The sequence below is a fragment of the Ciconia boyciana genome, chromosome 14 (assembly GCF_034638445.1).
Source record: "Ciconia boyciana chromosome 14, ASM3463844v1, whole genome shotgun sequence".
NCBI classification, from domain to species: Eukaryota; Metazoa; Chordata; class Aves; order Ciconiiformes; family Ciconiidae; genus Ciconia; species Ciconia boyciana.
Genome location: NC_132947.1, coordinates 11633597 through 11650727, shown reverse-complemented (window position 1 = coordinate 11650727; position 17131 = coordinate 11633597). Strand labels below are relative to the sequence as shown.

Here is a 17131-nt window from a genome sequence, read left to right as displayed (position 1 = left end):
AAAAGCCTTCTGGTGGTTTCCCACACCAAACTGCCTCACCCAGAGGTCAGACGAGCATCAGTGCCAGGAACGAGAAGCCACAGCAGCACCAATTAGGTCAGTTAAAAATGTGGAGTACACCCAGACTCTTACTGTGGCTGGGCCAGCTGGCATGCCCTTTCCCAAAATGATACAATTACTTGAAAAATTAAGATAGTCCCTTAAGTCATCACTGCTGCAGCCCAGTCTCCTAGGCTCATCATTTCCCCCAAAAGAGAAAGTAAGGACAGGAGATGTCATCTGATAGAACTGAGGCAGGACAAGTGCTCTATGAACAGGAGGGGCTAGCAGGACCTGGGATTTTTTTCTTCTTGGAGCTGCCAATGTCATCAGCATGAATCAGACTGGGAGTTAGTGTGCACTATAAAATAATTTAAGAGCAAGTATGCCTATAAAGGCTGAAGAAAATGACAAAGTAGCAGTAATTACAGATACAAACAGAGCGACCACCACATAACACCACGGCACAGAACAGATCAGGGCTTGATCAGCAGCTAGTTAGATTTTGGCCAACGCCTTTGTAGTGGTCAATCAAAAGAAGCCGAGTGACACTACCCACAGAGCACGCTGCGTCGTCCTACTGCAGGAGTGAGAGAGGCTCCGAGAGCAGGAAGGACACTCGCCTCGGCCCCAACCAACCTCCTCGGCGCTTTTAGGCTCGCTGGTATCAACCAGCCTGGCTATTGCTGTCCATCTCTCCAAGCACCTTATTTGCAGGAAGACACCTCCGCTTGCACTGGAACGTGCATTTGCACTCCCAGCAGTGCTTTTGCACAGCACCAGCTGGGCAGAGCGGAGTTACCTGGAGCGTACGCAGGCGAGTTCACTCGTGCAGCTGGGTGTGCAAACAGATGACTGCCAGAGGGCAGCCGAAGAGCTAACCCTGCGTTCAGAAGTGTGCCTTTAAAGGATTCCCCAAGGAAAAAGCTTTAAATGTAACCAACAGACTTTTCTCATGTACGGTGTGTTCAACCATACAATATGCAATGACTTGTGGCAAGTTAAATAGACATTTACAGTTGCATTTCTTTTAAGTCCTGCTATCACAATATATTGTAAGTATGACCTCAACAAAAATGAAGAGAACCGGTGTTCTCTACTACAAATCTGGAGGGGTGTGTAGGGGGAAGTCTCTCTGCAAAGGGATGAGTAATTAAGTATTCACACCATTTGGTAACCATGAATCAATTCACAAAATCCAAGATCTGTACATTTATTAAAGTAAGTGGTGATTTTACTACCACAAGCTTTTTGCCACTAGTATGGCAAAGATAACAGACACAAACAACTGATAAAATTTTTTTTTATTATTCACTTTTGAATTCTTTTACACTTTCCTGATTATTTTGTGTAAGGTGAAACTAGAACTGTTTAAAAGACATACACGAATCTAGTACATCAATAACCAGGTATTTCTTTTTGCTATACTATTCTCACAACCACGTGTGTGCTAGGCAATATAACCGTCACAGAAGCAAACTTTAGGCAGAATACTGGTCAGTAAAAACAAAGCGAAAAGAGCTACCAGATATACAGACAGGCTCGGTTCCACATTCACTACTGCATTTATCAAGCGCCAAGTATTAACTGCACAATTTGTTCAGCTAGTAGAGGGGAGTTTTAAAATCAGTGCATGAAATTCTCTTCAGCAGACAGATGGACAGACAAACAGATGGATCCTATACCTAAGTGGAATGTGAAAGTAAGGGGGATGATACCACGAGACTGATAGGTGACTATTCCTAATCTTCTCCACTGCATTATTCACGCAACTCTTAACTAGGTTTTATTTAATGGGACATGTTTGAAACATAACTAGGTGAGGACGTTTGGAGCTCAAATATTACAAGCGTTACAAATGTGTAGGTCTGCATTCCAGTACAATAAATGGGAAATCCTGAATAGTTGAGCCAGATCCTGGTACTACCAAAAAAACGGCAGACGAGCTGAAGACTGCAACAGCACTGGCAGCTCTCAAACATCCAAGAGAGAAACCTGTCCTCAAGCAGACTCAGGTCTCACCCACCATCCTGACATCATCCATAATCAAAGAAAGGATGACGCGTATGTGGGAGTCCAAAATTGCTTTAATGGAGTTTAAACAGGTGAGAGGGTCAAGGATGAACAGAGTCCAATGGGAGAAAAACTTCTATAAAGCGAACTTAAAGATGGCTCAGTGGATTACTTAAGAAATTTTCAGGAAAATTCAAAATGGGAATACCATGGAGATTTCGATTCACCTAAGAGTAAAGTAATGCAAAAGTGGCAGATCACTTCATGGTATCATCCAAACTAATAAGGCCATTCAAAAAATTGAATCTTCTGCTATTGCAAGTCCATGGTAGTGAACCAAAAATTCTCACTACTGAAAAATATCTAAGGTATAATTAGGTACGTTATTGCTGTGGGAAGGGGCTTAGTCATGCATGTCATATGAGCATGAAAGCACTTTTAGAAGTCAAATCCCAGTTATCTGCCAGTGTAAAGAATTTGGAAATCAAGCTGCTAACTCCCCCGTTACCCTCCCCCCCAAACAAACCCCAATCCCCAGAAAGATAGGATTGACAAAGTGAGCTTTTGACTGAAAGCGGTGCCTCAGACTTGGTTACAAATGTCTACAGAGTGTGCCTGTTAAACTAATTCATAGCCGTGTTACTAACTGGAATGCCATACATCGGATTGTTTTCCTTCCATGCCCCAGTGTCACAATAGAATCTCTATAACTTTCTGTACAACTTTACAACAGAATTGTACTTCGACTATTTTGGTGCCAAATTAAGCTCGCCAGAGTTACATAATTGATGTCTACTTTTCTACCAATAAGAGTTTTGTAAAGTCAATTGCAATCACAAAACCCATAATCACAGTGTTCAGTTAAAAATATAAACACGGTAATCATAACTGTAAATGTTCATAATAGGAAAGTTCAGAATGCCATTATAATAACCGACCTCCGCTTTAAGTACACAGAACACCAACCAACCGATTTTACCCCACAGACAGTTTTTGCTACGTTGAGGTTGTGAAAGTCGATGTACTATTCTTTTTGCTTGTCGCACAAAGGGATATATGTGTAGGATACAGGGTGACATTGAACATATAGTGAAGCGTGACAGCCATTAGTTCTCTCCCTCCCCAGCATCCCCTTCATCTCCCTGGTTTTCCGACGTCCATAGCTGTAAGAAAACACAAACATGTTTATGCTGAAAGCACACAGTTAATTACAATTGTCAGGAAAGGGAAGACAGCATAATTAGCAGTAGCTGTGCAATTTTCTCAGCCAAGAGCAACACAGAACTGAACTTAACAGTAAAGCTAAAGAATAACGAACTAGAAAATGGGCAGAGGATTACAAGTAAAAAGCCAGCAAAAGTTTGCAAGCTCAACGCAAAGACAAGCTGGCTGTTGAGAACAGACAAAGTGGACTTTCTGTTACAAAAAACCTGAGTTTGTTGCAGTGGTTAACAAGTAAATTCTGGTTTAAACAAGCAAGTCTAACTGGTCTGGTTACAAAAAGCAGTGCAGTTAAGCCATGCAGTTAATGTCTCTGAAAAGGCTTTTAATAGCACAGAACCACCTAAGTCTTCAGATGCTGAGTCCCACTTAGTGGAGTCCAGCGGCCTAAAGAAGTACCAGCGCTCGGCGCAGCGGTTTGCCCCGTGATACTTACGGTGAGGTTGTCTCTAAGCAGCTGCATGATGAGAGTGCTGTCTTTGTAAGACTCTTCATTCAGCGTGTCCAGCTCTGCTATCGCTTCATCAAATGCCTAAAAATATGCAAGACAGCACTTTCACATTCTGCACTCTGAATTCACTTCTGCTTACACAGAGCTTACAAATTTGCCACATTACCATGCAAATTCTGTGACAAAAGCTCCCAATATTTTTCTTTTCCACCAAGAGAAGAAACGTAAAACAAAGTGAGCACCAGATCACTAGACAACCAGTGGGAAAATAGAAGTCTTCAGGGGGGTCCAGATTAAAGCTCAGAACAACTTTTCTGCCATGCCAATACCAAGTACCGAAAAGGCAAGCACACTCTCTGTCATACTGAAGAATGATTCACACAGCTTGCAGTCAGGTTTAAGAGGAACACTTAAAAGCAATACTTTCATTAAAAATGAAGGCCTCACTGGTCCAAATTGGCAGTAAAAGACAAAGGTACCATTAAATTGATCTATGTATTGCACGGGAGTAAGTAGGAAAGAAAATGGAAGACAAGGGTTTTTTGACAGTGGGGTGGAAGGTTTTGGATTTCGTTTCAAAAGAGCACAGGAAATCAGCCATTCTTCCTATCGATCTGTTACACATGAAAGCCCAAGCTGCAAGCCTGAGAGCTGAGAGCCATGAGTAAGTGCTATTTCTTCATTCAGGTTTCAAACAGATGCAAGCATGTTAACTAAAAAGCCGGAACAGCAGCTTTGCACAGCAAAACATTACTTGTTACAAAGTATTATTAAAGCACATATTAAGAACACAAAGATTCACCTAATGCCATATATTCAAGTTACTACCAGATAACTTTCACAGATGCAAAAAGCTCCATTTAGAAGGCTCTAATCGTATTTTAAGGAGAAGGCTAAGACAAAAATGACTAGCTATTTGTTTGGCACAACCCATCACACAAGCTTTTTAGTCTCTGGAGAGAGGGGCACACACACACGCAGCTACACAAGGACATTTAGGGCTACGACTGTAGTCACAAAGATGACACTGTGTATTTGCTAAATGTTCAAATTTAAATATTTCACTTTAGAAGTGCTAAATTAATCCAAGTGTTTTCAAATTTGACACAAGCGCATTGTAACAGAATTACATGGAAATAAGAAGAGGCACTTTGTCTCCCCTTTCACTGGATCAACTGCACTAGCAAATTAGCTTTTCTTAAAGCTAAGCTAGTCTAGCTAACTAACTTACCTGAAAATATACTACAATGACAATACTTTAAAGATGACAGCATTTTTAAGGAATTTGATATGAAAAAGCATAGTCATCTACAAAGTGTTATTGCAACCATGTAATTATCTCCTTAGCCTCCACAAAAATTGGTAATATGAAGAGTCTGCTTACCGTCTTTGCCAGATTACAGGCTTTTTCAGGAGAATTTAGTATCTCGTAGTAGAAGACAGAGAAATTTAGAGCCAAACCGAGTCGAATGGGGTGTGTTGGCTGCATCTCTTTCTTACTAATTTCAAATGCCTCCTGGTAAGCTTGCTGAGAGTTTGCTACCGTTGCTGCAAGAAGTAATTACAAGCACATTAATGCACAGTACATCGCTGTACTTCATAGGGGAAGCTATTATATTCTTGGTCCAAACTATCGTGCCACCAGAAATTCATACAATTACATATGCACAGACACTTCTTTCAATGTTTTTAAATGTAAAAGTCTACCACTGGCTGAACTACTAAGGCAGAAATATTTGTTCAGATAAAGCTTTGAGCTACGGAAATTGAATTCAACATTTTAAGAGTCTTAAAATGAAATTTATTCAAAATAAATTCCAACCAATCCGAATGCACATAAGCTCTACCTAAGTCAAAGTGTACTGCGATTAAACACTCACTTCCAGCCTAGCTGAAGAAGCAGTAGTTCTGAATAATAAATCCAGACAAAACCATATGGGGAAGATGACGTATCTAAACTACCTATTTAAACTGAACGAAACATTTAGCAGGTGGGTCACAAACTTTGTATTTCAGTTTGGCGTTTCAGAGGAGAGACAACAGTCCCTTCCTGGCTAATGGGTAACAATAAGCTCCAGAATGGCGTCAAACTAAGTTTGCAAGACATGGACTACATCAGACACTCACCAGGAATTCAGGCACAGTTCAGCATTGCTTTACCATTTCAGGATTAATTGGCTTAGGACCCAGTAACCCAATATCCCATATTTGCACGCAGAAAGCTTGCTAACAGCGAAGACTTGCGAGCTAAATTCATAGTTTAAACAAGAGATGATAGGAACAAAGCATTTTCCATGAGAAAAAACATATTCTCCAGGAAAAGGATTTTACACTGACAAATATGCTTGAAAATCAGTCACTGAGGTCAGGGGCTGCAAGCAGAATTTGACTGGTTTGATGAACATCTGTCAATCACTTTTATTAATTTCAGTGAAGTCTTTCTCTAAAAGTGCCTTGCACTGCACCTGTCTTCAATACTACAGAGCAATAGCAAAAAGAAATAAATACTTCATGTTAGGGGAAAAGAACACAAGTATTTTTTATACTTTATTCTGCTCGGTCCCCAGCAGAATGAGAGATTTCATCTCTACTTACTTTGCTTATTGTCCCCAGATGCCACCTCTGAGAGGTATCTGTAGTAATCGCCTTTCATTTTCAAATAGAAGACCTTGCTTTCTGGCTGTGTGGCATTGACAATAAGGTATTTATCCAGGAGTTCCTGAGAAAGGAAACATCACTTTTTTCCCCCAAGTCATAAAAACGTCTGAAACAGAGCCTTTGTTACAATTGTAAGCATGAACTGTTAAAACATTGACAATGACTTACGTACAACCACATGTTAATCACTTTGCCTACTGTTGTCTAAACTCAGAAAAAAAGAGAAACTACTTGTACCTTAATCCCTGGAAAGCAGAAAACTTGCTGTATTGAGGCCATCCAGAGTTCACTCCTGCAGAACCTAATGGCTAGCAGGGCTTAAGACTGCAAAGATTTTCCTTGAAAGACACTGATTCAAACTTACGTCCACAACCAAGCTAATGAAAAGCAGCAGCTTGATGTTAGCACAAGTCTGGTCACTTTTGCTGCCACAAATTTGAATTCTACACAGAGCAGTGAAATTATCCACAACTGATTCTATCTGCAACTGCAGCTGAAAAGCTGAATAGTAGCACAGTCAGCACACGTGCATTCAGAGAGAGATGCAAAGACTGACAGTACTGACAGCAACTGCTCCTGACAGATCTTTAGCAAACTGAACAGCAAGAAAAAGAATCCCTCTCATCTAAGTGAAAGAAACAGCAAAACCGGTTTGGGGGAAGAAGTACACACCTTCTCCATCCAAAAAAAGTACTAAACAAGCCTCAGGACATCAGCATTCATTAACGAAATAATTTAAATGGTAGGCTTTTTAGCAGGACTCATGCCAGTGCCCCAGATCTACATTTGTTTTCATAACTGCTGGCCAGGGGTCTTCAACATTGCCTAGTCTGCTTTTTTCTATTAAAAAATACTATTTTGTAACAAGTAAGAATCCAGCAAATTCCCTAAGAAACAAACTAGATGACTTAGGAGCTAGAACCGGCTATGCAAAATTTCCTTGCTAAGGTGCTGCAGTGTCTTACAGCCCTACTAAGATTCCTTAAGCCTCTCTGAAGAATGCTGCAGTACTAACTACTGTTATTTTTGCTGTTGGATTATTACCAGAACATCATTGCAGATATCCTGCAATTCAGCCTCAATTTTCTCACGATATTCTCTTCCCATCTGCTGTTTCTTCTCATTCCTCTCTGTTTTCTGTTCAATGCTGGAAATTACACGCCAGGACGAGCGACGGGCACCAACCACATTCTTGTAGGCAACTGAGAGTAGATTCCTTTCTTCATTGGACAGTTCATGTCCTTGCTCAGTGACAGCCTTCATAGCAGCAGCCATGTCATCGTAACGCTCAGCCTGTTCAGCCAGTTTGGCTTTCTGTACCAACTCACTTTTATCCATGTCTCTCCTGTAATTAGTGGGGAATAAAAATAGAGAAAAATGTCTCTTGATTGTCTGCACTGTGGAAGTTAAGGCTGACGGGTGAAGCAGAACTCACAGTCACTAGTAAGTGGGAAATCTATCAACTCTAATAAAGTAACATGAAGGGTTTCTTTTTAAGAATGTATGTGACCTTTTTCCAAATAAGTATAATTTCTATGTGTAAATGACTAATCACAATCCTGAAGATATGTAAGCATTATGCTTCAAAATGCAGGAAAATTCATATTGGCATTAAGCACAGCACATCGATATGTTTCCTGTGTAAATCTCTCCCCTTTTCTATACTGGCCACAGCTCAGTCTGGGAGACACTGCATGTTCTAACCCAGAAACCACCAGTTTTGGTTGTTTTTTGGGTTTTTTGTTTGTTTGTTTTCCCCCCACAATTATACAACAGCAACTACTTAGGAGCATTGAAGCATTGGACAGCTCTCCTCCTGACACGGAAGATTTTTTTGCACAGTACACGAGATGTTTCTGTGGGTTTAAATAAACCATACCCAGTAAAGCTGTAGTTGTTGGCAACTATTGAAAGTACATTTATACTGTTCTGCCAGAATTTTTTTTTTTAATACATGTATCAACATACATATAATGGACAATTTACACACCTAGGGTGGCTGCAGTTTCAGGTTTTCAAGACCTTTCAAATAACACCAGCATTCACAAAAACTGAATGGGACGTGGCCCAAGTGACGGTCACTACTGCAAAACTAATTGCTTATATGGAAACAACTTGTTTATAATTTCTGATAATGCAGTTTAGCAACTGAAGTGAAGAAAAACACATCACATGACCACAAGGTCCCTGAAGAGCTTGAGCAATGAAAAATGAAGTTAGTAAGGAACGTGTCATTGAGGCAGTTTGAGTGTTGCTTAATTCTAAGAGACAAATCTAACATATAGTTAACTCAGCCATTGAGCTACCAACCTTATACTCAACCACCTAGGGCCAGGTTCACAGGAAAACTTAAACAAGTTTCTTGCCTTTATCAAAGTAAGTGGACCTCAATACCTCACAAACTCCCAGATGCCCCAAATCAATCTGTAAAATTTCTCCAGGTGCATAGGTTCATTTTTGGACAGACCGAGAACTGGGTCTGAATTCTTGTCAGTACTGAGCAATAATGTTCCTCTTCTACTCCCTAACTCCAGTCAGGACTCTCACTGTCCAGATAAGAAGTTTTCAGGCTGAGACCTAACAGCCTAAAAACAACTTCTAAAAGAACAATAAAAAGCAAACAAGAAAAATAAGTTTACAATTGTCTTTCATAGGCTTCTGTTCATTAGACAAGCATCTACAGCCCTATTAGAAGAACCAACAGGCTAAAAGCGATTGCTGTAGCCTTTTCCCCGACCCTCTCCTTTGAAGATCCCAGTCTGACAGGCTCTTGATGGAGAATGTCTCGCACACATTGCTCAGTTTGTATTTTAATCCAAGTATCACCTACCATACTATTATACAGGGAAACCAGTCCCCCACACTAAATCCTCAACTAGGACACTGAGATGGAGACCCAAATTCCCATCGTGTGTATGAGCAGTTCCAGCATTTCCTACTGCCAAGGACGGAGTCCTAACTACAAAATTATTTTGGGATAAGTGTATTCAATCCCTCCAGCTGAAGATACTCCACTTTAGCAAAAAAAAAAAAAATCACCCAAGATATCAAGTCAAACATTGTTATTTCACACAAAAGCTCTTGAAGTAAACCCAGCAACCAAATGTCCTACCTGCTATATATCTGCAAGTCACACTCACTCCTGCTTGCATTTGATCCTTTGCAGATCTAGCCTAACGCATCCATCCACGTAAGGCACTCAGTAAGGATATGTAATGCTAAAACCAGCCCCCTGGAAAGAGCCTTCTTGCAGACTTGTAAGTAAAGCTGGGCTGCAGTTCAGTTCCATTTCAAATACTGTGTTTAAACTAGTGGATTCTGGCACCTATTAAAAGGTGACACACAGACTTCAGATCGAAGCCCTCAACAAGACAGACTGACTGTGGGTAGCAGCGTGACAAGTTCTTGTAAGGCATGATTAATTTGGCTCTGTCTTCCCCAAGAGGCTTTTACCATGGGGATATGCTATGTTATCACTGGCTTCTGCAGGCTTATCAAAAGGGTAGCTCCTGAGGATGGAAAAGGATAAGTGGAATTTGTGATGTGCATTTTTTCTCCCTACTCTGAAGCATATCATAGTACCAATGCATAACAAGCCTAAGGAAATCATCAGACCATTTACCACTGAAAGAACCCATGCCACTTTTCACTGTTGAGTCTATCAAACCTCGTAAACCATTCCCTTAACTCAGCACTAAATTTAGACTATGTGCTTAACGCAGGAAGTAATTTGTGAGTGGCATTTCTCTACCCACTCACTAAAATCTGGACATGTAAAAAGTACACCTGAAGAATGCTTTTTATGTTACAAGAGCCAACTTTAAGTAAAAGGGCATTTAAACAAAACAGTTTCAGAGCAGTTCTAGTTTCCTCACAGTCTGCACAGCTTCTAGAAGCATTTCTATTGCAACCGTCTTTTCTTCTTCTTAGGGAATGTGATTATTACGTAGAAAAAGCCTGCTTATTGAAGTCCAGAGGCAAGTAGCTCCAACAGAGTTTACATTTTGCCATTGAAAGGTCAGTTTTATCTTTGATCTGCACTTTGCCAATACTGGTCTAATTTGTAGACAAGTCATCTGTGCAGAATTCCGTTTACAAACAATATAGAGTTTAGTTTAGAGATGGTGCAGAGTTTGTTTTATCAAGCTCACTGACATATTTATCTTTAGATGTAAGTCAGTTCATGGCAGTCAATGGGTTCATATAAGGACACATGAAGGAAATCACACAGGGAACTGAAAGGGCATAAAGACCTAATGGATAAAAGAGATCCAGAAACCAGTTTAACATATCAATTATACAGGCGAAATACCAGCACAAAGCATTAGAATGTTGTTTCTCATCAAACAACTTTCCTCAGTAACATAACTAATTTATGCACATCTTAAATGTAACTCAAACTGATTACTCAAGATGGAGTTCCTCAGAACTTCACTGGCTTAGTTTTGACATAAAAATTCAGTATACAGGGGCTTGAGTTGTTTAGTTAATTTATCTTGCTATCTGTACTGTTAGTAGGTTTGTTATGAAACACAAAGTATTACTGAATAACATGGATTTAACAGAACTTAAATGCAGTAAGGAAATCATTGCCCACACCAAAATATCTGCAATCGACAGTAAGCCTACCATTATTTCGTTCACAGGGTGCTGCATAAAGGAACACTTAAAATCCTTATTTGATTCTCCATTGCTTACCTTGTTAGAAGCTTGGAGAGAGCTTTGCAGAGCTATGCTGGCTTGAGCTCCAAAAGAGGGAAGCGTTTGCCAGAAGGAAAAAAGATACAAGGAAAGGAGTGATGTTTGAAAAGGCAAAGAAGCAACTATCAGTTATAACTGGTCCCTCCCATAGAGGGGATGAAAGCTACACTCTAACAATGGATCAGTGTGCCACAGTCTGAAACAAGCAAAGCCTACAGCTAAAAATACTCCTAGGCCACAAACAGAAGCCATCTAACAAAGGTTACCTGCAGCTAGGAGCAAAACACACAAAGGTGATGAACAGGAGGCCGACAGGAATGATCTATTCTAGCACTAATGAAGCCATGCCATGTCGGCAAGGGGGAAAGAGGGAAGATGGAAAAAGGAGTGGAGACGTGCAGATCACAGCCATGGAGGAGGCCTAACAGTTGCCCATTCTAAGCAGAAGTCTCTCATATTAGATGCGTTAATACATTTCAAATTCTTAAGACTCTGTCTTCTTAAGAATCTGTCAAACCACAACATAGTAGCCCTCCAAAAAGAAGTGGCTGGACACTACTTACAATCAGGAATGCCAACCACTAGCCAGCAGCTGCAGCCAATAGTACCAGCTGCCAGAAATTTGAATCACTAAATCCCACACTCAAATTTTGTTTTTCCCCTCTATCTCCCATACAGCCTAAGTTCTTTCAATCTCTCTTACAAATGCAGAATAGCACCTATACAGGTACTGAAAGTTACAAGTGCTTACTTCCCACCCCCAGAAAAGCTTTATGCCTGTGTAGACAGGACTCTGAAACATATTACAAAGCATCAAAGGTAGAGAATCAAAGGTCAGAACCTGCAAAACACATTAGTTTGTAACTGCCTTGCTACTTTTAGTGGAAGATGCAGTAAGAAGGGGACGGTGCGACCATCCTGGGAACAGCACCTGAGGTCAGTACACCCACAGATCTTTCAAGAGTGGATGGACACACACAACTGGAGGTTTACATCTCAGTAACAGCTGAGGAGTAAAACACACAGATAACATTCTTCAGAAGACTGCAGGAGCTTGAGAACTACATCTTACTGCTCAGCAGTTACTACGCCTGCTTCGTAGCCTTTATTGTTTCCAATCTCGATGAGCTGTTTAGGACAAAGCCAAAACAGATCAGAAGTAACTGTGTTTAAAGTCTGCAGAAATCAAATGAAAACTGACACTGAAAAAATCCAGCTTATATAACATATTGAACTGACAAGACAATACTAATAAGCCTACGTTGGCCTGAAGTCTGCTGCTCTCGATGACCTCTTCTTCTGATGCTAATTAACTCATTGATTTGTGTGTACTGTTTTTCTCTTTATAGCAAGCATTAGAATCTACCAAACACTTCCACTTTGTAAAAAAATTGGTGAGAAAGCAGTGTTGTTACTGGTTTGACATACGGGTCCCTAATGAGTCGAGATGCAGGTTAGCAGACCTGCATGTTTCACTGTGAGAAATGAATGTAAAACCAGATTTGGTGAAATGGGATGCAATCATACTTCTCAGTCACAAACTCCGTAAGTCCATTCAAATTATAACAAGAAAAGCAGCAGACTGGTACAAAATCTGTAGTTCAGTCTTCCACCAATACGTGAACATACCTTATTTGATTTCTGGATAGGCAATTCATTCCGAAATTAAACATTCATATGAGGTAAGTGGTATTTCAAATTACAGTTCTATAATTACAGAGAGTAAAAGCTTTGGAGATAATATTTCTAAAACAAACGGAAAATAATTCAGGTACACACAGGCTGACACAAGTATCTGCATGATGTTGATGGCATTCACTGTCAAGTAGACACCGCTCCCAACAGATATTCTTTACAGGAAAGGAACCAACTCTCTTTAGATGGAGTGCAAGTAACCTTCCTTGCTTTATCGTAGTGTTAGGCATTTGACTTCATTAGTTGTGTTTCTCTATTTTGGTTCCCTCAAAGGCTACCATGTATTCTTAAATAACTGATTAGAAAATTAATGTGTCTGGTAAGATATGAACAGTGAAATCTTCCACAACTGTCAAGAGCTTGGGTATAACAAGTTCAGTAAAATATACTGCAAACATAGTGAGGGGAAAAAGGAAAATGACTTCATAGTTGTGATATTCTTGCTGACCTTGTGCAGCACATAACTTTAGCCTCCTCTGCATCTGCTGATTAACTGTATGCCCTGGCCTTCAGCTCAAATCTTTATGCAAATGTTCAGATAACATTAACATTCTACAAAGCCATGCCTAAACCTGCTCTGGCCATCTTCTGCCATCATTACTTATTGCTTCCTAAAACTGACCAATATAATTTTTGAATAAAATGACATTTAACCGTTTTCAATCTCCACAGACAATTATGAAATTTTTATGACAAGTACCAATAGCGTGTAGGGATACTGATACTGTATGGACAACTCGAATTTAATGACAGTAGCCTTGTTCTTAATGTCATTTAAACGAGGGACTGCAGGCTGAAAAGCACTGCACCACTACATACCGATGGCACTTCGCACAGGACAGCTGCAGGTGGAGACAAGCACGCAGTTCCAAAGTACAATATACTTACATGGTAACACCTTTTTGTTCCAACTAGCAGAATTGGTTTTGGCTAGAGTCCAGGTGGAAATAGTGAGCTATCCCAAAAAATCTTCCCCCAGGCATAAAGTTCATGCCAAACTAATGTATTCATATCACAGGTAAATCGCTTTTGTTAATAATAAACTGGGAGTATTTATATTACAGGGTGGGGCAAAGAGTGCGGCCATATAAAAGACACACTACTATAACGCCTAGTCTTATTGAGACATATTAGAATACCAGACGGATTAGAGTACTAGCTTTTTACCTCATTATTCAAATCATTATTTACTTAACTCCTCCTCATCTGAGTTTATTCACATGCAGCACAAAAAGCTGCATACTGGCAAAGGCCTGCTGAGAAAAAAAAAACCTCAACATCAAAATAGCAGAGATCAGAACATGCGGTACTGACATAATGAGGTTGAGAAAACTGCACTAGGCCCATCTGTGCAACGAGTCTATCACTTTATCGGTACCAATTTAATAAACAAAATATTATACAGGCTATATTTTTGCAGTCCTTTAATACGAAGAGTGAAAAGGCACTAGCATTCTTACTTGTTTTCTTTTCTAGACCAGTTTGTCTTGTTATTATTTTAAAATAAAAGCAAGCTTTTCTTTTCATAAAGAAGTATTAAAATTTCTGACTGAGGTGTCCCACAGCAGTGAACGTATAAAGGCACAAATATTCCTACAGCCACTGAAGTTACAAAACCTTACAAATGTTCTCAAACTCCCTGGTATTTGTATGTAGGAATTTAGCTTTTATGGTGCTGCATGATGTGCAGTTTGTTTTCCTACCACCAGAAAACTTATTTTAAGTATTAACAAGGAATTTAGCTGAAAGCAACCGATTTATATTGTGATCTTTGATTTAGATGCAATTTTGCTCCCATATGCTAACACAGTGACTGTATGCCACTGACATGTGATCATCCCAATTAACATCTGATTACACATACCTCGAATAAAACCTATGGCTGTTAGTTTGGGGTTACTGCCCAGCCTTTTTGCAGACTGGGGCTGGCTTGAAGCAACCTTCTTTCCCTCTGGAGTCCTCCCTAAATGCATCCCTATTCCCAAATGGCAAATAATAATAAAATCATTTTGTCTTCTTCTCAAGTGTTCACGACATTTCTGTGATAGCCCCTGGTCCTCCGTGAGCAGGCTCATACAAACCGGCACAGAAACGGCCCCTCCCCTCTCAGGCGGAAAGGACCCAGCATTTCGGCTGGGCACAGAGCTCCTGCTTCGGTGAAGCTGCGAGGACGCCCCAACCCGGTTTGGGGCCGTGAACGCAGGAGCCTTGGGGCCGAGGAGGGCTGTCACCGATACTGACCCTGGCGTGGCGGGGCTCGCTGTCCTTCCTCCCCCGGCCGCCGGGCAGCGGAGCCCTTCACCGCCGCTGGCCGCTCGGTACAGGTGTGCGCGGCCGGGCCTCGCCCTCCGGGGAGCAAGTGAGTCACTCGGGGCGGGGCAGGGCCGGGCGCTCGGGGAGGAGGCGGCGCCGCCCGCTCGGGCTCCGCTGCGGCAGCCGCGGGAGGGTCACACCGTTACTCGGAGTGGGGAGGAGGGGGGCACGACCCGCCGCCCCCCCCTCCGCGCGGGAACCCTCCCGCAGCCCGCCGGAGGCAGCCCCCCGCGGCCTAGCTGCGGCCTCCGACGCCCCTCCCCGCCGCGGGGCTGCGCCGGCCCAGCCGGCGGGGAGGAGCGGGCCCGGCCGGCGGGGAGGCGGGGGGGGGGGGGGGAGGGCAGGTCGGGGAGGCCTCCCCCGCACCCTCCCGCGGGCGCCAGCAGGGCCGGCGCGGCCCAACCCCAGCGGCGGGGGAAGGGCGGGGTGGGGAGCCCGGGCGGCGGGCAGGGCCGCGGGGCCGGCGGGGAGGGGCCCGGGACCCTCACCTGGCGGGGGCGGCGGCACCGCGGCCTGGATCCCGGCGGGCGAGGCGACTCGGAGCGCGGCGGCCGCTCGGCGCACGCACACACACCCTGCGGCGCTGCGGCCCCGCTTCCGGCGCCGCCGACACGCCCCTTCCGGCGCCAGGGGGCGCCACCGCCCCTCCCGCCTCCCCATTGGGCCGGCGGGCGCCAGCCGGCTCTCGGTTGCTATAGTGACGGGGGGGGGGGCTGAGCCCCCCCCCGCCCCCCGCTCTGCCCGGCCCACCCGCCTCCGTGGGGGAACCCTGCGCGTGCTCCCACCCCCCCCGCGCGCGCTCCCGCCCAGGCGCGCGCCGCCGCCCTCCCCTTCAGCCCCCTCAGCCGCCGCGGGCGGGCCCGGCTCCGTCGCCCCGGGGCCGGCGGAGGGAGCCGGGCCAGGCCGCGGGGCGGGCGCCTCTCCTCGGCGCGGCGCTCCCTCAGAGAAGCTGAGGTGGCCGAGGGCTTGGCGGCCCCCGCCTGCTGCGTGAGCCCACCCCGGGCTCCAGAGGCGGCAGGGCCTGCTTATCTGTCACACCTTGGTACCCTTTAGACTGGGAGCTCTTTGTCGTGTCTGAGCTCGTTTCACACGCGGAGGGCGATCCCTGCTGCGTCTCTAGTCAATGCCAACCTCAACGAAGAGGTGGGGTGGGTATCTAGGGGAGAGAGCTGCTCCGGCTGGGAAGCGCAGCAACTTCTCAAGCAAGAGGAAGACAACATTTTTGGTTTTCTTGCCATTTCTCACTGCTGTTCTCTGGCTGAACCTCACAATAAGGGACATCTCCGCAGACCACCACGGACAGTGGGTCCCATTCTGTGCACCGCCATATAAGTGAAAGTTCACAAATGCTTTTAACTGCAAGGTCACCTTTAAACACTGTTCTAGTCGTGGCTCCTCCCTACAATTTAAATCGCATGTTTTCACTGAAAAAAACAAGATCCTTATTGGCTAGATAAGTTTTATGCAACTGCAATAAATGACATTTACTAGATAAATGAAGAGAGAGCGAGCATTTTTGGGGCATGAGGAAAAGTCTAGCTTGGTCTCCAAGAAGGAATCCAAGGAAAAGAGTTCAAATTTTATAATGCATGTAATCCTTTTGGGTAGAAGTGACTGAACACACAACCCCCCCCCTCCCAGGTCTCAAGTTTATAGCAGCACCACTTGTCAAAGCATTGGTATTGGGGCTGAAAGGGAGTCTGTTCAATTACAGTATCCTGGAGCCCCATTTTCTCTTATGCTTTCAAATATAATCCTGGTCTTGTCAAAATCACTGTCAGATTCCTTTTCAGTGATGGAAGGACTTCATTAGTTTCCTGATTAGTCTTGGTCCAAAGGTTAATTACTTTGGAAAGTCAGGAGGAAAATTACTTGGCACCCGCGAGTTATCTTAAGCTGCAAACACTGATTCAGCTAGATGAGTTATTGTCATCTCTCTCTCTTGTTCTTCTAGGCTAAACTTGTTTTTCCCCTGATCTTCTCCATAGCCCCTATTTTCCAGGTTTCTGTCTGGGCCATTCCCAGTGTTCTTGCCGAGGC

The 17131-nt window shown here is 43.3% G+C and overlaps 1 protein-coding gene across 2 annotated transcripts; it reads right to left on the bottom strand.

Moving 5' to 3' along the window:
* Positions 1 to 1328: 1328 nt before the first annotated feature.
* Positions 1329 to 15710, bottom strand: YWHAB (tyrosine 3-monooxygenase/tryptophan 5-monooxygenase activation protein beta). Of its 2 annotated transcripts, none has more exons than XM_072879036.1 (6): positions 15580 to 15710; positions 7427 to 7727; positions 6320 to 6443; positions 5109 to 5272; positions 3710 to 3805; positions 1329 to 3215 (listed from the first exon to the last, which is right to left on the bottom strand). In XM_072879036.1, exons 2-6 carry the CDS (start codon positions 7718 to 7720, stop codon positions 3159 to 3161), a joined length of 735 nt encoding a protein of 244 aa, XP_072735137.1. In that variant the 5' UTR covers positions 7721 to 7727; positions 15580 to 15710; the 3' UTR covers positions 1329 to 3158. The 2 variants fall into 2 exon arrangements, with proteins under 2 accessions (XP_072735137.1, XP_072735138.1); XM_072879037.1 differs by lacking the exon at positions 15580 to 15710 and adding an exon at positions 15020 to 15183.
* Positions 15711 to 17131: the final 1421 nt, after the last annotated feature.

Excerpts from the sequence above, each read along its gene's own strand:
- YWHAB (XM_072879036.1), bottom strand. The coding sequence starts at position 7,720 with ATGGATAAAAGTGAGTTGGTACAGAAAGCCAAACTGGCTGAACAGGCT. Across the intron at positions 3,806-5,108 it reads CCTGTAATCTGGCAAAGACG|GCATTTGATGAAGCGATAGC; the intron begins GTAAGCAGACTC and ends GCATATTTTTAG. Across the intron at positions 3,216-3,709 it reads TGCTTAGAGACAACCTCACC|CTATGGACGTCGGAAAACCA; the intron begins GTAAGTATCACG and ends GTTTTCTTACAG.